This window comes from Platalea leucorodia, assembly GCF_965183815.1.
Source record: "Platalea leucorodia genome assembly, chromosome: 6".
NCBI lineage: Eukaryota > Metazoa > Chordata > Aves > Pelecaniformes > Threskiornithidae > Platalea > Platalea leucorodia.
This window is the reverse complement of record NC_138828.1, coordinates 86,035,215-86,059,515: the sequence shown is the minus strand read 5'-3', so window position 1 is coordinate 86,059,515 and position 24,301 is coordinate 86,035,215. Positions and strand designations below refer to the sequence as shown.

At 47.6% G+C, this 24,301-nt stretch overlaps 1 protein-coding gene across 3 annotated transcripts in view; it reads left to right on the top strand.

Moving 5' to 3' along the window:
- The window catches only part of DYSF (dysferlin), a 106,454-nt gene extending 82,399 nt beyond the window's left edge, over positions 1–24,055 (top strand). For all 3 annotated transcript variants that reach the window (XM_082315929.1, XM_082315930.1, XM_082315928.1), the window contains 6 exons: positions 1,611–1,752; positions 11,863–11,962; positions 13,641–13,819; positions 14,519–14,628; positions 14,976–15,123; positions 20,973–24,055. In XM_082315929.1, the coding sequence (XP_082172055.1) occupies positions 1,611–1,752; positions 11,863–11,962; positions 13,641–13,819; positions 14,519–14,628; positions 14,976–15,123; positions 20,973–21,011 (718 nt within the window). In that variant the 3' untranslated portion in view covers positions 21,012–24,055. The remainder of the gene's footprint in view (positions 1–1,610; positions 1,753–11,862; positions 11,963–13,640; positions 13,820–14,518; positions 14,629–14,975; positions 15,124–20,972) is intronic.
- The last annotated feature ends 246 nt before the right edge of the window (positions 24,056–24,301 follow it).

Here is a 24,301-nt window from a genome sequence, read left to right as displayed (position 1 = left end):
TCCTGTTAAGTACAAAACCATTATCTATAGCTCAGGAAATCTCTGACCCGCAAATTACTGGAGCCTGGAGAGGTGTGTTGGGAAGGTATCAGGAAATGTTTTCCCCAATCCCATACTCTTACCTAGAACGTCTGCTGTTGGCCCTGGTTAGAGGCACGATACTGGGCAAGATGGGCCTTTGGTTGGGCACCACGGCCATTCCTACGTTATGTTTTTAATTCTAGGGCACTGTGACTTGAATGCTTTTGATTTCTGGCACCTCTTTCCTGCAGTGGGGAGGGTGCAGCAAATTCTGCAAGAAAAAAAAAAAAACGTGCCAGAGAGGCATCCAAATCAAACCATTTATTTGTTCTTTTGTTTGCCTGCAAGGAGAGAACACTCACTGCATCCTCCGAGGGTCCCTGCCAAGTTTTGAAGGATGTGGATAAACACACAGGCTTGCCATTTGCATCCTATCAGATCAAATCAAATAATCCAGCCACAATTTATGTATTAGCGTAACTTCATCACACAATTCCCCCTGCCACCAAGCCCTCGCTGTCCGTGTAGCATGTGTGCATGTGATGTGTACTGTAGGATGAACTTGAGTAGACTTGTCTCCCACAACACATTTGGGACAGGTCATGTGCTCCTCTTAAGCACTGGAGAAGAGAGAATCATTTGAATAGCTGGGCAAAAACCCCTTATTTTCAATTTAAGTGAAAAACAATCAAACAAGATAATTGTTTTCATTAGAGATTCTCTCTGAATCTTCTGGCTTTCCTCCAGAAGAGCTCTAAATACACAAATGGATGTGTTTTATTATTTTGTTTTGTTTCCTTGATTGCTGAAGACTGAAAAATCTTGGACAGGGAAAGAGGGCAGAATGAAAACCTGACAGTTGCAAAACTCATGGATGGAAAAAAGGAGTAGTTATGGAAAGTTTTCGGTTTGCCCCTGGACTGGTTGTGGAGTGACCACAGCAAGCTCTTTTAGACCAGGAGGGGAACTGTGCTGCGAGGACCGGTCTCTAAGGGCAGCAGCTGGGGACCATCCTGGCCACATCAGGGTCTGGCCACTCCTCTGGGATTTTCCTGGGGAAGAACTTCTTGGCTGTTTAGGACTTTCAAATAATCTTTGAGAAATTCAGAGAGGATAGAGGGAAAATGTGGCACTTCTTTGGTCCTTTTGCATGGTTGCCTCATCAACAGGACTGGCTTTAGGGGCTAACTATAAGGTCAGTTTGTTAGGGTGGCTGCAAAGAGGAAAAGACCTCTCACCAAGGCAGGTTAGAAGCTGACATGTGCTTATGGATGGGTAAGTGACAACTTCGAGCCAGAGCTTTAGGCGATGTCGAGTCTTTAAAACACCCATAAAACTCAGGGGAGCGATGAGAAGAGACTGCAGAGCTTCTCAGGCTGCTACCACCAGCACTGGTTCATCTCCCAACACTGTTGCATTGCCTCTCAAGTCTCCTACGGGCTCCAGGTTACCCCTAGAGATAGCAGCCCAAGGCATCCACAGGGGTGAGACACATTTTATTACCTGCTCATGACCTCTGTGACGTTGAGTGAGCTCCAAAATCCTTGGTGTGTTTCTAGTTTTTCATGCCACATGTTTGCATTTTGCAGCTGGCTGGTTGGCCACGAGGAGAACAAGCAGAAGACAGATGTGCACTACAGGTCTATGGGAGGAGAGGGCAACTTCAACTGGAGATTCGTCTTCCCCTTTGACTATCTCCCTGCTGAGCAAATGTGTTACATCGCAAAAAAGGTGAGTGTCCCTGGACAGACGTTTCTACCTTCTAATAGTAACTTTGGGGTGAAATGCGCTGCATGATCTAACACCTGCAGCACTGCAGCACAAATGGAGCTATGCGAGGCTCCGCCTTACCATTGTGTTATTTGAAACACAAAGTTGTGGACAGGTGGGGAAATTGGTTTAAAAAAACCCACATTTTGAATACAACATTTGTGGGGTCAGAATTAGAGGTGGCTTTATGTAAAGGGTCTGGAGAGACTGACCCGCCAGGAAAGACTCCTCTGGACTGGAGACAGCTGAATATTGGTGCAGTGGTGTCACTCCCCAGGTTGCATGGGACTTCCAAGATGCCTACTCAACAACAGGGTTACTCCAAAGATGGAGATGGTATTTCCATGGGGATGGTTAGCTATGTACCTCTGGTCTCCTGCATAGCATAGCGGGCATTGTGCTGTACAATAACTTCACAGAAGGGCTAAAGAGGGGCGAAAGGAAGGAGCTGCCTCCAAGTGCCTGAAGGGGTAACTAGGAGGGACACGTAGGGGAACATGGGTTGGGATGTACCATTGATGCAGAGAAGGCAAGAAAAGCTTTGGTTTGGGATTCAGGGTGAGGATGCCTTTGGTCTAATCAGAGAGCTGTGTACTCGGTTGGGGAGTTAGGAGTGGATGTGATTTTGGCTCCTTCATCCCTACGTCTGTAGTTGGATGTTGCTTTTGGTGTTCCTTAGATAAGTTAGTGCAATGTGATGATCAGATGTGGTCTTGGAGTTGCACAGAGGGAAGGAAACAGGGATGGAGTTGGGGTGCATACATGGAGAACCGCTGGTGAAATTTGGACTGGCTCTCAAGGAACGCTTTAGGGGAGGGAGATCTGTTCACTTAAATTTCCTGCTCATCACCTGGAGGTTAAGAGGAGTACTGTTGGGTCTGCGTGGACCGCAGGGACAACCCCTCCTTTCGAGACTCGGTCCTGTTTTGTGACACCTCCCTGAAAGCTCAAACCCCTTCAGCCACCCAGCCCCGAGTCTTCATCCCTGCTGCCTGCCTTGCTGTTGTGAACTCAACCTCGGTGTTCGTTTGAATACAAAGACACCTCGTTGCAGTGGGACTATCCGCACCCACAAAGCTCACCTGGGACCCCCATCCCGGCTTTTTTTGTGGGGCCAGTAAGGTCCCAGCACAGCCTGGGTTGGAACTGGTGCTTCAGCAGGGAAGATGCTGAACGAATTCCCCATCCCTTGAGCCAGACGATCCCCGCGAGGAGGCCTAGCTTCGAAATGAATCGCTGGATAGTTAAACTGATTGACAGAATCATAGCTGTACCCATTTCACGCTTCATGTTAAACAAATCAAAAGTACAGTGTGTACTACATTCAATTATCCCCCTTTGAAAAAGCAAAGACCCCCCTATAAACCGTTTAAGAAAATACATCCCACTGTGCTGATATTGATTCTCCTCCGACCACATGTCTGCCAACACTGTATCAGAAAATAAACAGCTTGTAAAACCTCTCTGTAAAGGAAAAAATAATGAATGAAAAGCCATGCTTTGTATTTGTGGGACACATTCCGCTCTGGCAATTTTTGATCTCGCCATGTGCTGTTTGAACTCCAGGTTCATTACTGCTGCTGTAAAAGCCCATGCACCGAACTTTAAACGCAGGCGATGGAAAGTGGAATTTAAATCAAAACGGTCAGATGGCAAATTCTGAGCTGCTAAAAGCCACCTGCGCCCAGCCTTGCTGGTGTTGGCCCTCGGAGAGAGCACTGCTGGGAAGAAAGCAGCTTTCAATTTGCTCTCCTTTGTTTGCTCCACTCACCTCCTCGCAGACTGGAGCTCCCTTTAGCGTTGCAGGATGGACCGCAGGAATGGGCCACCCCAACCCAGAGTGTAAATATTCTCCCAAAAGAGCAAGGATGCCCCTGGGCAGCAGGGTCTCCGTGATGTTTAATTCTGATTTAGTTCTGGTGTGCACATCTGGGAGCCTGCAAACCCGGGGAAAACCCAGGTGCCACATGGTGGAACGGGACCCTGAAGCCTCGGGATGGCCAGCCATAGCCAGGATTGTTTAATCTTTGCCACAGCACTGGAATTTTTGGGAACTTTATCTCCAAAACATCAAAGTACTGGGATTGCTTGGGGTTTTGAGGCTTCAGTCTTTCCATGGGGCACCTCAAGGGAAAGCAGGAGCCTGTAAATCCTGTGAGCATCAATTCAACTTATAGATTGGAAATGTGGGCTCTTATTCCTGCTTTTCTAAACATTTTAACCATTTCAGAATGTTTTTCCACCCATATCTTCTCTTGCTGCCATAGTGTTATAAAGATTTTGCTTCTCCTTCTGAGAAAGGAATTTACCCCAGTCTGAATTTCAAAAAAATCCCCATGAAAAAGGAAGTCCATCTTTGGGACAGCTCTTCTGAAAATATGCAAATGCATGTTTCTTTAACATCCTCTCTCAGCATTTATTCAGAATTCCTTTCTGTTCCCACTTCTTCTCGTGCCGTCTTTTTCTAGCAGCCGTGGACAAGTCAAGCCACATTGTTTGCATGGCCACAGCATGCTTGCAACTTGCTGGGTCCTGCAAGAAGACAGTTTCTTAGCTTGCAAATCATGCAGTCATTTTGGTGAAAGGGTCAATACACATTGCATGTTGGAGCGCTGTTATTTCACAGGGGGAGCTAAGGCAGAAAGGTAGATTCAGCACCCTGACACGTTTGCATGAAATTGCATATTGCCTTAAGTAGGGGAGGAACAGGCAGGTCCAGGTCCCAGATGAGTACAGTGCTCTGCTGCCAACTAGCAGAGAGAAGAGCAGTTGTCTGCAGGGTTTAAACTTTAGATCCCCAGGTCTAAGCCTGGCAGGTCTTGACTCTTGCAGACAATGTTATCAGATGGTCATGGTACAACCGGAGTCTACTGAGAGCAATGCCGAGATAGGCTGGATGTGGATCACGTTTCACTGGGCACCCAGTCAGAGAGGCGCTCAGCTCCCACGTCTCGCAGGCGCTGTGGAGGTGGAAAACGCATGAAATTGATTTTGAAATGTTCAGCTTCAAGTGCCAATTACAGCGGTAGCTGAATATAGCTGCCAAATCTGAATTCTAGATGTCCTCTAGGGCAGAAAAAGCTTGACACTGAATGTCTGAGCACATGTCATCTGCATAAATGAACATTCAGGGTAGAATTTCAAGAGCATCTCAATATACAAGTTAAAAACTATTGGTGCCTGGGTAGACCTGCAAATAAACCACTAGGCTGGAGCTTCCAAGACCTGGCTGGGCTGTTCATATACCATCTGAAAAGCGTTGCATAAAAGAAATTCCAGAAGCTGAACATAATGAGTATGGGAGCATTGTTGGCAATTTCAAATCCATGTCATTGGCAGAAACCAGACCAAGGAACATAGCTGTTGTCTTCATACTTGTTCTGCTACTAGACTTTGGTGTTAGGTGTCAACAAGAAAATGAAGTATTGATGCCAGAACTCAAAAGATTCTGTTTTGCAAAGACAAAGAGACCCACTGGAAGAGGACCCATCCCACTACTGTAGAAGAAACTTCAAGCCACTGTCTGGTTTCTTCAGTGGGAAGGCTGGGGCAGTTGTGGTGAGGCTCTTTTTCAAGGAGCTCTTCCATTCATTTCATTTCTTCCACCTTGTGCTCTCAACTAAAGGGGCCCATCCAAGTTTTAAGCAGATTAATTGCAGCCTACCTGGGCACAAAACCACACTGACTTTGAGTTGGAGGCCTTTGGACATCTGGCATCTGGCAGTGGTGGGCACATGCTGCTCGCATGGCTAGAAGCAGGTGGTCCTATAGGATAACCCCAGGAATAACCCTGTGGCTGTGAGATATCAGTGATGCTTGCACGTATCTCTGAATAATTGAGACTCTGTTTCTGCAAGGTGCAGCTGAAGCCTCCAAGTTTGCTGGCTCTGGCATTGAATATAACAACAAACCTGACATTTGGAAGGGTTTTTTCTATAACTGGTCAGCTGGTGGCATCCCAGAAATCATACTAGAGATAGATCTTCAGGAGCAATATGAGAAAGAGAGAGGTTTGGGGTCTTAAACCCACCTAGAGAGAAAAGTGCAAAGGCATTTGAGGGAAAAGCAGGGAAGAAGGGGCTGTAACTCACAGCTTGTTTTGTTCTATTGCTGAGCGGAGCGGAGAATAAATTCCTCCCTCCCTGGCACTGAGGCTTTCCCCGCTCCATCTGGTTTCATCGATTCTGGTGACTTTGTCTACAAATTCGTTACAGTGCCCTGACATCTTCCTGGTACTGACAGCTCCGACCTGCAGCGGGCCAGACCCTCACCTGGGGCAGATCAGCCGGTGCGTTCCTCTGCGCCCAGCAGATTCGCACCAGCTGGGAACGAGGAGCGGGTGCGAGCAGAGGGGCACGCGGGGACGTCCCTGCCGCAATTGTTTTGCATGGGGGAGGCTCATGTTGTGCAGTGACGGCTCGTAGCGCGATGCTCTAAACCAGCTGAGAGCTTGTGGGCAGCCTGGGCTCGGTGTATTTGTCAGACAGGGCAAGAGTTTACTCTGGAGGTAAGTGTGTGGCCTCTCTGTTGTTTAATTTTTATAAAAAAACCAGCCAGGTGTGTGAGGTTTTTGCAACTGGGTCCCTGTGCCATCTCCTTGTTCTGTTACAGTCGTCGCCGAATCTCCAGGGTGTACAAAGAAATCTCTGTGCTCTGGTTGGATTTAGTTTGCAGTTTTGAGTATCAAGCACTGATTTTTGTTAAAAACAGTTAATGTTTTATTAGATTGACATTTTCATTCCTCTTTGGTGTCATAAAGCTAAAAAAAAGGGCTATTGCCTTTTAATTTTGGACTTTTTCCTCTCCTGTTTCCTGTCCTTTATCGTGTCCTTCCCTGTTTTTCTTGGTGACATCAGAAAACAAAACACAAAATGTTCCTTTTCCTTCCACATTTAGCCAAAATGCAACATTTTGAATGGGCTCCAAGTAATTTTTTTTCAGAGGAAGGCAGAGTTAGACAAGGCAGTCATATATTATGTATTTTAATGGGACTGCAACAAGCAGACACGACGACACATCAGTCTTCTGTAATGGGACAGGGGCAGCAGTCATGACCCGGGATGCACCGGCAGCCTCTGTGATATTCAGACAGGAGTTACTGTTGTGAATTTTGGTTTCCAATGGATGTATGGAGAGGGATGAGCAAAGCATGGCTGTGTCGAGAGCTGAAGGTCCAACAGTGCTGTTCACAAACTGGCTAGGACTGGGACCCCAAGGCTTGGAGCTCCCTAAAGGGCAGCGGGATGGCCCCATGTCCCTGGAAAAGCCTGATAAACTCTGGCAGAAGGAAAGCATGGGAGGCTGAGAAAATAGCATTGCAGCAAGTGATTCCAGGGACCGAAATGAGAGCATGTGCCCCAAGGCAAATACTATGACTATTTCACATTTATGGTGTGGTGACACCTGGAGTTCTCCTCCAGGCATTGGCAAGGCTGTGTCCGAATGTGCAGCAGATGCTGTGCGCTTGGGATTTTGCTCAGCTGCCATCCTGATCGGGGGAAGATGCAGAAAACCAAGTGCCATGAGACCTGCGATGCAATTGTTGGAGTTGGCAACAGCAGGGAGATCAAAGAGGCAAGTTGGTCCAGTAGAAGTGCAATCGTGAGTGCTCTCAGCTGTCTGCGTATTACAAATAGATGAAATGTCCCAATGGGATGAGGTTCAGAGAAGCAGTTTCTCAACACCTTGAAGGATGGCCCTGCAGGACAGCCCGTCCTGCTCCTGCAGAAGAGGCTCTTCTTGGCTGCCCTTCGAGGGGGTCTCCTGTGTGGCCGGGGCTCCCCAGTTGCGGTGGGATGAGGGACCTGATGCTCTCCCACATGCACATGCTGAAACGGGACAGGCTTGCTTGGGTGCAAACACACTGGGGCCTCCCCACCTCCCCCCAGAAGCAGGGTTGCTCCTTGCTTTGTATTCCATAGCACATAAGCAACCGAGAAGAAATGCAGCCCTGTCAACACTTTCCTAGTGATATGAGCTTATTTTTCTGCCTGCCTCCCCTGCTGCATTATTCACGACCGTAAAATATTCACCAGCCTCCCCTCTCCCCCCCACTGCAAAACAAAGCCCCAAACAATAATTCAAGCCCCTTTCCTTCCCATGTCTTGCAAAAGGCTAGGAAATAAATTTCTTGCCTTGGGTTGTTTTTATAGTGAACTTTCGTAGCTAGATTTAATCATGGAGGCAAATTTCACACTGTCTTGAAATGGACCCATAAACTTAGCTCAGCATCAAATTCCTCCTTCCCCAGCCTGCCCTTACAGCTCTGCTCCGCTGTGTCCCCAGCTTCACGGGGCTCCGAGGAGGAAAGCTTCGCCACCAGCCAAACCACATTTACAGTGTTTTTCCACAAGAAAGTCCAAAGCTGTACAGATCGTGCTAGCGTTGTACGGGCTCCGCGTTGCCACCCGGAAAGGGTCAAATCCTGCCTGAGTCATCCTTCATCAGGCAGGGAGTCCTCGGCAAGCCAGGGCATTGCTCTCAGGGGTAGAAGTGGTGCAGGGGAGGCAGGGGGATGCAGCAAGCACGGGTTTTGTTTGCTTTGAGTGTGGACAAGTCCGTGGGCATTGCAGCGGGAAGGAGGGATGGTGGAAACCCAAAGTCCTGTACATTTGTCAGCAATTGCATGGTCAGTCCTGGGGGACACTTACCCGGTTGTGTTTTATTGCGTGGGAGATGACCATAAGGCACCGCAGCACCCGCTGGCTCTGACCTGGGTCCAAGGTGCTCTTCTGGCCTGGGAGAGGTCAGCCAGCACCACAGGTGGGGAAGGAGCCCATCAAGAGGAGGGGGATTGCTGTGGCAGCTCAGAGGCTGGGGCAGTAATTTACGTCTCACAACAGCCTGCTCCTTTTCCTGGTTCCTGCTGTTTCCCCATCAGGGTGCTCAAGGGATTGGGCCTCCCAGCAGGCAGTGCCTTTGCCAGAGAGCAGAGCTGCCATCGCCGCACCTCCCTTTCAGAGGGGCTGCTCAAGTGCTAAGTTTTGCTCACGTTCGGCTTCAGGCGGATGGGATGGTGCAAAGAGAAGGTCCAACGCGTGCTTGGAGAGGTGCTTCAACCCAGGCAGCAGCGTAGCAATGCTCTTGGAGCATGGACATGGCTGATGAATGCAGATGTGGTGAAATCAGCCTCTGAACCAGGGATATTAGTTGGCACTGGAGAGGAAGAGGCGCCTGTAGGACATGCTTCATCCTCTCCCAAGCTGAGCATAGAGAGGGGTGCCCAAATTGCTCCAGCAAGGGGCAATGGGATGGAGCCCATGGTGTCTCGCTGTGGTGCACAGCACGGAGGATGGGTCTTCCTCCATCTCGCAGACCCCAGATGAACCTTTCCAACCCATGGTGAGGTCATCTGGCCGCCGCCTTCTTTAGGCATGGGTACATCGTTCCTGGGGGCTTTCTCGTCTGGATGACTAACAACCCTTCTGCAGTGCAGAACCCAACCGATATATGGGAAAGGGAAGAATCACCACAAGCTCTTTCCCTTTTTAGCAGTTTTAATTTAAAATGACTTATTAGCTGGGAAAACATGTCCATCCCCCCCTGTCTTGGATAAACATACATTTAATACATTGCAATGAGCAGAGGGGGAGAGATGGAAGTTTCCATTGACTTTATTTTATTTTTCTAGATTATAAAATATTTAAAATGCATAAATAAAATGCTCCATTGCAAAAATGCCGGCGTGTTTTTCCAAAGCGAGGCGGGGAATGGAGCTAAATTGAAATATAACCGTCCAGGGTGATCTCTTAAAGTGAAACCAGTTTCAATGGGATTTAAGTGCCCACAGTCTCCCTGCTTGAATATTTATGTTCTTATGGAGTGTGACACATTCTTTTTCCCCCCCCCTTTTTTTAATATTGCACGATATAATGAATCAGAGTCTTGTAGCCACCGCAGTGAATTTATGGTGCTACGTATGTGTCATGAATAATGCTGAAGTTTCCTGGTTTTAATTAAATCTGTTCCGTTTATGATACTGCCATGTTGCAAGAGTGCGGCAGGAGGCATTGCCCACAGGACACACCTCTGAGCCTCTGCTGTCAGTAGACACCGGTCGTGACTCTGCCTCCTCTTTGCAAGCGTTGGCTGGAGCCAGAAATAACAAGACCTCTGCTTTGTGTGCATCTCTCTCTCTCCTTCTGTCCTAACACTTCTTAGTCCTAACTCTCAGGCATCTTGTGGCATCCCAAAAGTGGTATTAGATCCCTGTTGGGACGTATTACTGGTTGCAACCACATAAATAGCAGATTTTGTGGCGTGGGCACGTATCCACCATATATTATAATGATGTGGCCACAAGCTCATTGTCACAGTAATGGGATTCAAACCCTCCTTGTTAGAGAAGTCTAATTTAAATGTTCCCCTCCACTGGCTTTTTGGGGTGTGTTGGTCTGACTACCCAGAAAGCAGACCATCTGCCTTGCTCTTGACCTACCCACTGTAGTAACTGGGCCACTGCAGTTGCAAACTTCTCATGGGTGAGTGTTTGGTAAATCATCTCCTCTCCAGGAAGCAGAAATCGCCGCCTCCTCCTATTGCTGAGCTCCCGCATGGATGCTATCTCCCAGGCAGTGGCTATTCCTTATTCCTGTGGCCGGGTTGCAGAACTGACGGATGATAGCTCCTGCACCGCACAAGGGCTTGGTAAAAGATGATAATTGCAGGGATGCTCATGGTGTAATTTTCGTTCTGGTGCTTTGCAAATAGGCTTCCGGGACTGCTGCAAAACCTTTCCACAGGTTGTCGCAGCACTTCTAGTGGCAGGGAATAGATAAAATATTGCCCATCTAATAAAAATGAGCAGGGCATATAGACAGTGACAGATCTCACGTTATAAGGACTAAAATCAAGTGTCACAGTGCCGCCGCTCAATTGGTTGTACAGGGAGCCAGGCTCTGGCCATCGTGGCTTGCTGGTGCTCTGAATGCTCTAAATGAAAACTACTCATCTTTATCATCCATGGGCGTCTGTACAGTTTTGCTCCTTTTGCTGCCACACCAGGGATGTTTTCTAATAGCCACTGCTGTTATCTATGTAGTGGCAAAGTGCTCTTAGATCTGGCCTTAATGATTCATTATAGTCTTTGCTTTTGCTGCTTTAAGTCAAGTTGCACCAGGCTGCATTGCTTGAGGACAGTTTTCTGCAGTTACAGAGCTTTCCATTCTTGTGTGTTATGGGAAGTGGATGTAGTAATAGATATGGCAAGCACATTATGTAGCTTGGCAGCAGCCCAGTGTAATACTAGCCAGCACTTGTACTGCGATACCATGTCCAACTCTCACCTATCCTGAGAATGAAAACCTGGGAGATGCGCAGAAAAGATGAACAGTCATTTGAGAACTGAGGAACCCACCACACAGTGAGCTGCTACGAAAGCACCAGTCTCTTTCTTTACATATTCATGTTTAGTAAGTAAACTTGGGAGCCACAGACGACCTACAGGTGGTAGAGGTGTTTGCAGGTCGCAAGCTGGCCAACTGCACACAAACTCCTTACAACAGACCGGACGGCAGATCAGAGCAGTGGGGGATCCAGACTTGTGCAGGGCTCTGGCTGCTGGCAGGGCTGGGGTGAGAGATGGGCAGAAGGGGGGGATGTATTTGAATTGCCTACCATAAGTGCTAATTTAAGTGTTATTCCCGTATTTTTCCATTAATTAAGAGGAAGGTGAAGTTTGGCAGCACGGGCACTCAACACTCGTTGCTCTCTTCACCTGGGAGCATCACCCTCATCTAAATCATGCAATATGATGCTGTCACTCCAAAAGACCCTATTTGCAAGCTCATGGTGCCTGTTTGCTAAAACATTGTCACTAAATTAAGGCACAAATTGATACCAGCTCAACTTCCAGAAGCATCTTGGGTTTTCCACTGAGCATCCTTGTCCCAGAACTGGTCAGAGCCAGCGCTGTCCTCCTGTGGCTCTGGCCCTACAGAACTGGGGCAGGACACACCGAGGGCATTACGTTACAGGATTTCTACTGCTGTGAGATGAGAGTAGCCAGGCTCTACCCGCTTCTACCAACAAGCATTTGATTTTTCCTTGGTTTCTTTTCTGGTGTGATTTTAGGAGCACTTCTGGAGCTTGGACAAGACAGAAAATAAGATTCCACCGCAGCTTATCTTCCAGATCTGGGACAATGACAAGTTCTCTTTTGATGACTACTTGGGTAAGTCAGGAGAGTTTTTTGGCTCCATTCCTGCTGATGCAGACAGAAAGGAAAAAGTTATCGAATCCTTTCAGGATATGAAGAAAGTGTAACAAGACCAGTTTAAGTCACTGAATGGGATTCAGTGTCAGCATAAGCTCAGGACTGATGATAAGTGATTTGTATTAGGCAGATTTCTAGTCTCAGCCTGCAGCAGCCTCTTCCTGGGCTGACATAATGTTGAGAGCATCATCAAATCCAACAGAGTCACCACCTTCCAGCAAGGCCCCAATTCTCCGTGACTCAGCTGAGTCTGTGCCGAAATGTGCTCATCAGGGCAAACCGTGTGTTTGAGCTGAGAGCACCAGGCAGGATCAGAGCTCCAGACCTGCCTTGCCTTACCTGGGATGTTTACACACGAACACAGCTCGATCCAACACTTGCCTTTTTCGACGCTAGCCTCGATAATCATCCTCAGAAATCTAGGTTGAGGTCAAGAAAAAAATAAAACAGAAACCTCTAATTGAAAAGATAGCAGAGCCATGCGGCAGATTATCTGTGCAGAAGCTGGAGGCTCCAGCATTATGGGTTTTTTGGTTGGATCTTGTTCTACCTTTCTTTTTGCCACTAAAAAAATTTCAAACATCAAAAGCTTCACTGAGGAGGTATGTGATCAGGATCCTTTAAATCCTGTCTTTGATTAATTATGTAGGCTGAGTGCCAAAATAACCACTCCAAGGTGTGTTTTCCAGTTCTGGCTCCGTACATCGCGAGCTCTTGACTGCCAAGATTATTTTTTTGCAAATTCCAACAAATAAAAGTGGTCTTTGGCTTTTGTAAAGCACTTTTAATCAATGAACCTCAGAAGTGTTTCACAATAAACCCGATCTCTGCTCCTATTGTCACTGGTTGCAAGAATCTGTGGCACAGAAAAGTTGGGAATACAAGCACGAAACGGAATGTGAGTCATCCACAGCAGTGTAAAAAGCTGCTGTCCCTCAGCTGAGCCACAAGACCAGACCCTGTGTATGTTCTTGGCCGTTCCCAACCATAAGGTAAATCAGTGTAGCAATGTAAATTAAATACAGGCACTTTCAATTACCGCTTGGAGAACTGAGCTCAGATTTCCCAAAGGCTAGATAAATGTGCTAATTACTGGATCACTCTGCGAAGGAAGCTATCGATTTTGTGGGATATCCCTCATATTTAATCTGCTGCAATTACTGACCTGGGCGAGGCAATAAAATAGCTTGTTTGGAGATCTGCAAGCCTCCTGCCCGATGCTCTTATATTGACTGGGCTGCGGGTGTGTACAATTTGAGTTTCACCTAAATCTCTTAGTCTTCAATAAAAATCTCAGCCTGCCTGGTTGACTTCAGTGCAAATCATCCAATGTTATAGCTGTGTAAGTCAGCGGGTATTTCGCAGCCTGTTCTAGAAGGACTTCATGGCTCAGGTCTTCCTAAGCCCAATGATGATGCCAAGAGCTCAATTCCTAGGAAGAGCCACTGGCTAAAACTAGCACTGTGCTTGGAAATAAGGCTACACTTCAGCCTGCTCTCTCCCTTGCTGTGTGGGCGTCTGCCCAAGCTCCCTGAGGTCAGGAGGATGCCACAGTGAATATTTCTTCAGGGAAACAGTCCATGTTTTAAGTACCTGTTACACCGAGATGTCTTCCCAGTAACGCTCCTCTTTGCAGGCTCCATTCAGATGGATCTCAACAGGATGCCCAAACCTGCCAAGACTGCTGAGAAGTGCTCCTTAGAGCTAGTAGATGAGACGTTGTCTTCAAGTCGCTTTGTGTCACTCTTTGAGCAGAAAACGGTCAAGGGATGGTGGCCTTGTGTTGCTGAGCAGGATCAAAAGAAGATCCTGGCGGTAAGGTGGCCTCTTCACATGTTCTCTTGGGGGACTCACTCAAAGCATGGAGGAGGGACGTGGCTGGGCCAAGCACATGCAGGATGCCATGGTCAGGGCAAGAAATGCAGTCTTGGGCTGCAAATTTCACAAGCTGGACCAGCTTTTGTCAGCTGGATGTTTTCCAGGATTTGTCCAGCACCGTGCAAATACCTCAGAAGTAATTTGTTCTATGGGATTTTTGCTGTGGTTTTTGGAACGTGCCACCTAATTTGACTCTGTATCATATCTATTCTTAATGATATTGTGTTCTGACAAGTACTGGGGAAGGTTTCAGCTGTCAGACTGATATATTTAAACGTGTCTGGGCTCCTGCTCAGGTCTTTGGTGACTGTTCAATACAGGTAAAGGAGTCCAGGCAGTGAATTAAGTCATTGAACAAAAGACCCATGAGTCAGTTGCCTAAACCTGGGTGTCAGTGACATTTGAGATGTCCTGGAGTATCTGCTGAGAACATTGTAGTGAGCAGGTGAGGGATCTGTGTGAAATCCGCTCTTACTGGGTTCCTAATGGTCCTTGTTCGTGGTGGTTGGGTTACGCTCAAAGTAGTTTTTCCTTCCCCAGTCAGTAATTTGCATCATACATTCATTTCTCACCTCTCCCTTTTTTTTTTTTTTGCTTTGTTTTGTTTATAAGTTTGTTTTTGTTTAACCCACACAGGGCAAATTGGAAATGACTTTGGAAATTGTGGCAGAACAAGAGCATGAAGAGCGGCCAGCTGGCATGGGTCGGGATGAGCCAAATATGAACCCCAAGCTGGAGGACCCCAAGTAAGAGCATCTTGAATGGAAAAGTAACCACTGGGGCACAGACTTCTCAAGGAGCAAACTGAAAATCTGGGTTCCCAGTTTGAGGTTTGCCATCTGCAATGGGCTTGCTCCTGTGTAGGCTCTGTTTCTGACTGGTTGAAGCTCAGACTGTATGAGCTGAGACTATCCAGGGTGGCTGGGAGGCTGGTCCACCAAGGAGGGCATTTGACATGGTCCACCCAGAGGGATGTGGGTTTGCAGGGTGAGCAGCCAGCTTGTTACAGCAGGGTGTGCTCATGGGGTTGGGGATCCAGGAGGGTGAAACTACTGTGAAACTCAGGAGTGACCTCAACTTTGTTTGGCTCCAGGCGCCCGGAGACCTCCTTCTTGTGGTTCACCTCCCCGTACAAGACCCTGAAGTACATCCTATGGCGGCGGTACAAGTGGGTGGTTATCCTGGCCATCGTGCTCTTCGTTTTGCTGCTCTTCCTGGGGATCTTCATCTACGCCTTCCCGGTACGATGGGTGCAGGAGAAGTTGGGGGGCTGACCAGGGTCTTAGGTGTTCCCCCAGGTCTCTGTGGCTGACCAACGTCTGCGCTGACAGAGATGGTCCCAGTGCATGTGGCTGTGAAGTCCCATGCTGGTCACTGAGGAACAACCTCATGGACCATGATGGGTCAAAAAGAGAGTCTGTGTTTCTGGTCTCTGCTGCAGACTCACCGCAAGGTGCTCACCTCTTTGCACCCGTGTTTCAATTCGTGTCTAATGACACTGAGGTTAATTATTTTCAAAGTGGTTCGAGCAGCTGATGTCAGAGGTGTTGCAGGGCTGGTGGGAAAATCCCCGAAAAACACACAGCCTCATTAGCAATGCAGCCATTTTACAGGGCTGAGCAGTGGCAAAAAACGCATCGGTCTGTAATTGTTTAAAGATGCAGGGGAGTTTATAGGTGTTCGGGCAGCCCCGTCTCTCGTTATCAAGGCTTGGAGCACTTTATACCAATGTAATATCTGAAATGAGGGGGGGAGTTTTCACCTCATTAATCAAGAAAGTGGCTTTTTCTTGCGTTACTGTCAGTTCCACTGGCAAAACAAAATAAATAAATAGTGGAGCCCTGGCCTTCCAGTTTGGCTTGAGATGGGTTTTTGTATCCTCCTCTGTTTCTATAGCACTGGAATAATTCATGCTGGCTCTTGGATGCCATTTCCCCTCCTCCCAGACTGATAAGAAAAATGACCCGCCTCTCTCTTTCCAGCACTTAACAAATTCTGCTTCTTGTATATGATATTTTTTTTTTAAAAAAAAAAGAACTCATTGGGGTAATTTATAACTTCATGTGAGAGAACGTGGCTGCCTTTTGCAGATGGCTTTGTGTGCTTGCAATGTGCAACCGAAAAGCGAGGTGTGGAATTTCTCCTCGCCATCATAATCACTTTCAGATGATTTGAAGTCGTGCATGCTCGGTTGTTCCTGTCGAGAAAAAAGGGGATGGGATTAGATCATGGCTCTCCCCATCTCTCTATCCACGTATCCATGGGAAGGGCTGGGATACTTCTCCTGCTGGAGAAACGATTCTGGAGGTGCTAAGTAGTATGAAGGAGGAAATAGTTGTGCAAGTGCAGATTTGTGCTGCATTGCCTCCTCCCTGCCCTGTACTCGGAGCCATTCCTGGAGACTCCCCTTTATGTCAAGTAGCAGAAACCAAGCCTTTTCGACCAAGAAGAACTCAGTGTTTCCCTGAAGATGCAAGTGGCTTTGCGTTCGTTCCAGTGGTATCATATAAAAACAACATTGAGAACAGAAAAAATTCGCAAACTATAAATATTGATTTACACTCATTATTCCTTGGGATTTTTCCCTGTTTCCTAGCTAAATGTTGTTGTATTTAATTTCATTTTGGTTGGGTCAATTTTTAGTCATATTTCGAAAAAGTAAGGCCGTGTTTCATGGAATTTTTCTCTTTTTATGTACTTGGCCAGCTTCCCCTAGATTTTTGAGGTCACTAGTTTTGTATCTACTCGGAGATTTAGCTCCTTTCCCATTTCATCAGGCACTAAATTTGGCAATTGTGCTGGTGATGGTTTGCTATGAAAGATGCCCCTGGCATGATGACCTTTGGCAGGGCTCACTGTTACATCCCTGATTAAATGCATGGAGAAACAATCCCTCCTCACTTCTGTTCTGATTTGTGTGCCAGGAGCACCATCAGGTCCCGTTTAAAATAAGGACTTGCTCCGTTTAGCACTATATACATAATCTTGCCACTACACGTGCAGTTTTGAGGTCCCACACTGCTGGTAGAGGGTTTTGTATGAGTCCTGCCCCTCTCATCCTGGGCAAAGGGCTGGGTGATGGGAGGGAAACCTCAAGGGAATCCTGTTCAGGCACGTAAATCATCAGTCTGAGCAGGCAGAGGGTAAGGAACAGGGATACAGGGATGTTAAGGGGTGCATACAGAGGTGAAGTTACTATTTTCCTGCTTCTGTTGTCCTTTTTGCTATGGCCTTGCATGAAAAGCTCTTCCACAGCTTTCTGCTTGTTGGGACCTCCACTGGGACCTCCAGGGTCCTTCCAGTCATTGGTTTTCAGCAGCTGGTCCTTGGCTCAGCAGGAGCCTTGGGACCTGCCTGCAGCCTGAATGCCCTGCCTGCAGCCTGAATGCCCTGCCTGCAGCCTGAATGCCCTGCCTGCATACAGCCTCTCCACCTGGGAGTGTTGTGTACCATGCACCAGATGCTGCCAGAGGAGTCTGAGCCCTGGCTCCAAATCTTGTCTTGTTTGGACTCTGCCTGAGACACCGAAGGAGGATAGCTTTTACCTGAGAAATATATATCCACACTATGCCCTGGGAAACTGATGGTCCCGTGAGCTAACACTGCATAGGTCACCCTGCATCCCAGACAGACAGGAATCTCACCTGAAAAATGAACCCAGGGCACTTCCATTGGCTCTCGGTACAAAAAATGGGATTTTTTTGATTTATTCCTATTGCCCATATAGTGCTGAAAGCTTCCAACCACAGTCCCAGCTTTGTGGTCAGAGTAGCTGGAGAGTAAGAGCAAATGTCCCATTTGAAAGCCGTCTGCTTCCACCCGAAATGGTGAAGGGCTGTCTGTGGTTCCCGACAGTAGTACCGAAAAAACAGTGGTTCAGGCTTTTCAGTGAAAATGAAGAAGTTAACGTCTTCGTCCTGTACAGAATACCCATCAAGAGATGCTTCACACCCCAGGGAAGTATTTTCCCCATCGAGGCGAGAAACAAAATATTCTGCAAAATACTATATGCAAATATTCTGCAAAATATATATGCCTTTAGAACTACTTCAGGGGATCAGAAACCTTTGAAGATCTTCCCATTCCCCCTCTCAGGTCCTCTTCAAAGCCTCCTTCCCAGGAGAGCTTTGTGCAACCAGCAGTTGTTTGCCGGCCGGGGAAGCTGCCGTGGCTGCCCCGCTGGGATCTGGGGTCCCTGGAAGGAGCAGGAAGAGACCTGCAGAAGTGGGGAAGGGTCTGGAAGTGCTTCGGGATGAAGAGGAGGTTCATCAGGACCCACGGGGAGCCGGCAGTACTGCAGCATGGGGAATTTAGGCACAAGTCCATAAGAAATCAGTCATCATTAGTGCAACTGTTTACAGAGCGACTTCTTTTAGTGGGTGAGAGGCCATTTCCAACTGAAAAGCCTTTTGGTTTTGGGTGGAAAACTGCATGGTATTGCAAATTTCCATAAAAAAAGTTGTCTAGTTTTACAAAAATGGGAAAAAATGTTGAAAATCTGATATTCTGAGGTTCTTCATTTTTTTTACTTAGGCTCTTCCATCCAGTCTTAGTGTCAGATTACTCGCTGGTTTGCCTTAGCTTTCTTTGCAGAGTGGTTGTCATTATGGTCTGTACAAGCTAGGACTCTGGGAGCAGCATTCCCTGGATAGTTCCTATATGATTTCCTGAGACGGTCCTTAGATTTAACTTGACATCAGAAGACTCCTTAAGCAACAGATGAAAATATAATGAGATCCAGTAGCTGGATGTTGAAGTTAGAGGAACTATTCCAGTGGAAATAGGATGCTAATTTTTGAGACGAAGGGTAATTAACCATTGGAACAATTTGCCAAAGGTTGTGGTAAATTCATCGTTGCTTGAGTCATCCCCGTATTGAGATTGAATGTCTTTCTACAAGATATGCTCTAGTTCCACCCCATACTCCTGTCCAGCAGTGCTCATTTATGGCACGCTGTGGGGCTTTTTGGAAAGGTCCAGTGACTTTGATGGACTTTTCATCCGACGCTGCCATAGCTGAGAGGAGCTCTGCCTTCTGCTATGGGAACGGTTGAGTGAAAGTCTTGGGCTAGACACAAGGTCAGAAGAAAGGGTTATAAAAGCCCAGTCTGGGCTTCTGCATCCGTAACGTGTAGGGAATACTGCGGTGAAGTTATCTCCCTGAAGCAGTGACTATTGTAAAGATTTTAGTGGCTACCACCATAGAAAAATGTAACGCTACTTCCAGCTGGAGTCAGCTCTGCTTTGCAGCACCATGAAAATGTTTACTACCTTTTAAAACTCTGTTTGTGCTCTGCAAGCCCAGCGTTGCTTCCATTGCCATTAATTCTAATTACAGCTCGCTTTCTGCGCTGATTGATAATCCTGCTTGGCTTTCAACACTTCGTTAATACAAATTCATAGCTGGACAGAAAACTTGCTACCCTCCAGAATGCAACCAGTCAAATCATAAAAAATCGGAGTATTTTGGAGGATAGACTCTGAAAGACAAATGGATGGATAATTAATTCGAAGGTTATATGTCACTGGAGGCTTTTCTAACGACTTCTGGTAAACTGCCCTAACTTTGCTTGCTTGATTTATGGCATTATTAGAAATCCTCCATTGGCAAACTGCCTTATAATTTGCTACACGTTGTAATTTATCAAGATGCCTTTGGTCAGACTTTACTTCTGTTGCCTTTTCTTTTTTTCTTTCCCCCCTGTTCCTCCAAAGATCTTGCTGGTAACTAGCATTATGCTTTGTTTCCAACGTTGTTTTTTTAAAGTGACAGAGTGATAGAACATCCTGTACCAATTAAACTCAATATGCTTGGGAGGGACTTCCAAACGGGCTAGTATGTGGTTGCAGGGGTTTGAATCAGAGCTACTTTAAATATAGCTCTTTCCAAACGACCTAAGCATGCATCTTCGTCTGTATTTTCATTGTGGTCTTGATAAGCAGCGTTTACACAGCTTATTCTTTTTCACAGCGCTGTCATCTTCTTTCAAGGAAGGAATTGCACGTATAATAGGCTAAAATACTGTGACACCTCGTTTTCCGTGGCAGCCCCATACTTCAGCGTGCAATAACAGGGATAGTAGAGATCCCAGAAAACAGCCACAGGAAGGGCTTGCCTGGGGTGTCCGCTCTCAGGAACAAAAACCACATCAAGTGCTGATGCTGAAACAGATGGCTGAGGCGTTACGGGATGCAGACAAGGCAGAGAAAAAAAGAATTAGCAATAGGTTTGCTGTTCTTCGTTATCTTTGGCAGATTCTTTGGAGATGATAGTCCATGGACCTGCAGGCTAGGTTTGTACTGAACTAAATCAGGATAGGGGCTCGAGAATCATCCTCTTGCTGTTCAGACCAACTGATTGCTGGCGTGATCCTGGGTGCAGATTTTGGCCCTTCAGAAAACGTCATGGCACAGCTTGGTGGATGCTTGGGGACCAGGGCCAGGGCCTCTTTCCAAAGGGTCCAACCCAACAGGCAGAGCGGATGAGGTCACCGGTTTTGGGGGGATTGTGGGGAGAAGGAGCCATAAGGATGCAAGGTCAGGGCTTGGGTAGTGAGTACAGCCTCGGGGTTTGTGGGGGAGCAGCACAGAGGGAGCAGAGGGGAAGGGGCACCGGGATCCGGAGGAGACGGGAGGCTGGAGCATCTCTGCAGCGCTGGACGGGTCTCCTCACCTGCAAGAGGGCATGTGGGCACTGGGATGGTGCTGGTGGGGAGGTGCCAAAATTCTTACAAGGGTATAAAGAGGGGGAAATTTATCTTAAAAACTGGTGGAAGGAGCAATCAAAGTCCAGGAGTGACTCCTGTTGCTCGCTGCTTGGTGCTTGTGACCAGTAGCCTCTACTGGAAGAAGACAAGACCCGTTTTCTCGTGTGTCTTGGGATTTCTACCATCCTCGCTAGCAGGGATGCACTTCTTGCTTGCTTCTCTCTGCAGGCTGGGGCTGGGAGCTTGACCGTCGTGCCTGCCCTGAATGCAGCCCCATCTGCAGTTCTGTGTCGTGCCCGAAAAAATGCTTTAAATTCCACATGCCTCCTTGCTGTACCTGCTTCAAATCAGCTTTTCTTTCCCTCGTTTTTCCATCCCTCTAGAACTACGCTGCTATGAAACTGGTGAAACCTTTCAACTGAAGCTGTGCTGGAAAACACCTGAAAGGTCCGGTGCCTGCCTGAGGATTTTGGAAAGGAGTTGCGGCTCTGCACTGGATCACATCAGCAGATGGAGACGGAGAAGGAACAGCCTCTCTCTGGCCCTAGGCTGCTGCCAAAATGAAGATACAACTTACCCTGATGCAGTATGCAGAATCCCACCTCGGAATCAACACGTAAACAATACCCACTCTGAAATATTTCTTATTTTACTTCCTTGTCTGTCTTTTTTGTTCTGTTTTGTTTTGTTAAGCTGCTCTGATTTGTAAAGCTTGAATACCAGTGCAAAACTGAAGAGGGTGGGGGAGAAAAGGACCTTTTCCTATGTAGCCAGCGAGCGTACAGACATGTTGCAGACCTTAGCGGAGGAGTCGCGGGCTGCTGGCGTAAGCAGCACGTGCAAGCCAAAGTCTCTCGGGTTCTGAGCACACTTTTCTTTGCACTCTGAACAAGCCTCAGTTTTCCTTTGCCGTGCAATGTGTATTATCTGGTTTATATATGTATGACGCCTACTGAAGACGAAATGTGCTGCACAGCCTGAAACCCCGGGCTGATATGTCGCCTTTCCAAAGCGAGCAAAACCCACAAGATACAGGACCCAGGGAAAAGGCTGAGGTGCAAAACCTGGGCAGGAGTCGGTGGTAATTGCTAAATCAAAACTCCCATTGAATTTTGCGCTTATGAAGGACTGCAGTCTGGCTCATGTTTTTTGGAGCTTGTTTTCCCTCTGAGCTGCTCTTTCACCTCTACAGTCCCACATGCCTCCCTTCCAAACCAGTGCTGTACTGGCAGAAAGCGGAGTTGGGCTGAGCCCTACCCTGAGAGCAATCCCAGAGCAAAGCAGCGCACGTGGACTTTGCTTTTCTCCTCTCCTGCTATATGCAACCCCTGCAGCTCCAGTTCGGTGAATGTACTCGTCTTTTTTTCTCCCGTGCTCCCGAACATGCTTAAGCAAAACAGTACAAACCAGACTGCAACGCAAGCCGCGAAACGCGCTGCCGCTGGGCGCTAATGAGGCAGATAACCTGCACCTTTGGAAGCAGGCTTGTTTGCTTTCTGCTTTGCAAACAAATTATGATGAGACACATCCTGCAGGTCTTGCTCAGCCTCCCGCAGAGCAAATGGCAGCTGTGACAGGACTGGGACGGCAGTGTTGGGACATTTCTGCTGTTTTCTATTCCCTCCTCCTGTCCATCTGTCTCTCTGCTGCTGCAATCAGACGGAGCGGTATGGTCTAATGGGATTTCTAGTGTTTTGTAGTGCTGGCTCACATCATGAGAGGATGCTAATCAAAACAGCATTAGCCTCAAATTTTCATTTGGCATCCACTCATCCTGCAAGGAACCATCTCCCAGAAGAGGGGCATCAAGCATGAAAGCAAATGTCCCTTTGAGAGACAGCTGTCCTGCTGCTCTGGCACCGCGCGGCTTTTGCTACGGTCCCTTTGACGATAAAGGGATCTTTCCCCGCTGCCCTTCAGCAGGATGAGGCACGTCTTCCTCAGTTTCGTTTGTCCCCTGGAGCTGTTGCTGCTCAGCATGACATGTGAGAGCAAGTAGCAGTGAAAAGCGATCCTGGGGGATCAGAGTTTCTCAGGACAAACTGTGCTCATGTAAGCTCCTGCCCTGCTCCAGCAAGGCACTTAAGCCTGTGCTTAGCAGAAGGCAGGGAAAAAAAGCACACGCCTAATTGCTTTGCTGGATTGGGATGTAATGCGTTGAGCATTAAATCCCTTGTTGTTCAGTACTGTAACAGCACCCAGATTGCACAGGGCAGCTCGCTGCCATGTGTGAAGACAGTGTCTTTGACATGGAGAACATGCAGCTACAAAACCCTGTCCTTGCTGCTGAGGTTTGGCTGAGCCAGCGTCCCTTTCCCAAAAGCTTGAGCGGTGAAGTCGGCTCTGGGCTTGCACGCCCCAGGGCGGGTGTTTCATTTTACCGGCACAGTTAAATGCTTCTTTATTGCATTTGTTCCGTTTTTTCCTAGAAGCCTCCCAACCTCATCCACATCCACACCCCCATTTATTAGCCACTATCAAACTACCAGGTCTTGGTCAAACTTTCCATAATGCTTTCTCCCTGAGAATCTGAGGAGTTGAGGAGAAAAGTTGCTTGTGTTTGCACCTTAAAGAGTTTTGGGTTTTAAATTTTATGAAAATGTCAGTGTGGTTGGTTCTTGCACCTCTTCCACCATGACCCAGCTCTGCTGCGGGGGTGTCTGCCTATCCTGCTGAGTGCTGGCATGCCTTGCTCTCCTGTCCACAGTGGGAAATCAGGCCCATTATTTCTCTTCCTTGCTTCGGTTTGCAGAGACTGTGAAATTTCCCATCCTGGCATTATTGTTCTGTAATCCCTACCTACTTCAGAAACAAAATCTTGGTGCCAAGAGCCCCCAAAAAGATGAGTGACCCATGCTCGAATGCAAAACACTGCTTATATCTGGATGCTCATCACCCATCCTATCACAACAACCACTGTCTATCCCACCAGAGACGAGCAACCCTACCAAAACAGATTTGGGTGTTACCTCTCCCAAGATTCTCCCAGTGAGAAACCATATTTTATTCCCCAGCACTTACCAGCAGCTCTTCCCTGACAAACCTGAATGGGTCATCAGTGATGGGAGAGCAGGATCCAGAGCATCCAATTGCATAAGGATAAGGAAAGGGTTACATCCCTGCATGCAGCCCTCCGTGCTCCCAGCCCCGGCTGCAGGGCCAGTTTTCATGCCAACACGACTCCGTGGGACTGTGGTGGGTAAAAGCAGGTCTGAGCGTCTGAAAACACCAACTCAATCCCATTTGCATTGCTGCTTGAACAGCCACATCCACCTCTTTGCCTGACCGTGGGCCCTCTGTAGCTTGGTTATGTCTCTCCACCAAAGCCAGCCAGGAGGCAGGACCTATATAAAGTATTCCCTGTGGCTCCCTGTTATTCAGGGGTTTGAAATGGCTGGAAGTTGTATCTATCACCTGTCTATGCCTTATATACAATAATGCAAAATGCACTGTGGTTACAAATGAAATGCTCTGAAACCTTCTTCTTCCTGGTGTGTTTTATTGCGTTGATGGAATTACGGCACCTTCCCTCTTTGGCGTGGGAATGCAAAAATACAGCTGGAAGGAACAGGATGGGGAAGCGGCGGTTGCTGTGCTCCTCTTTTCTCACCTCTCTGCTGCTGTTGCAAGGAAGCAGAAGCAGGAGGAGAGAATGGAAAGTGTGGCGAAGGGAGGACAGATGTGGGACTGGGGTTGCAATGCTCGCAGGTAA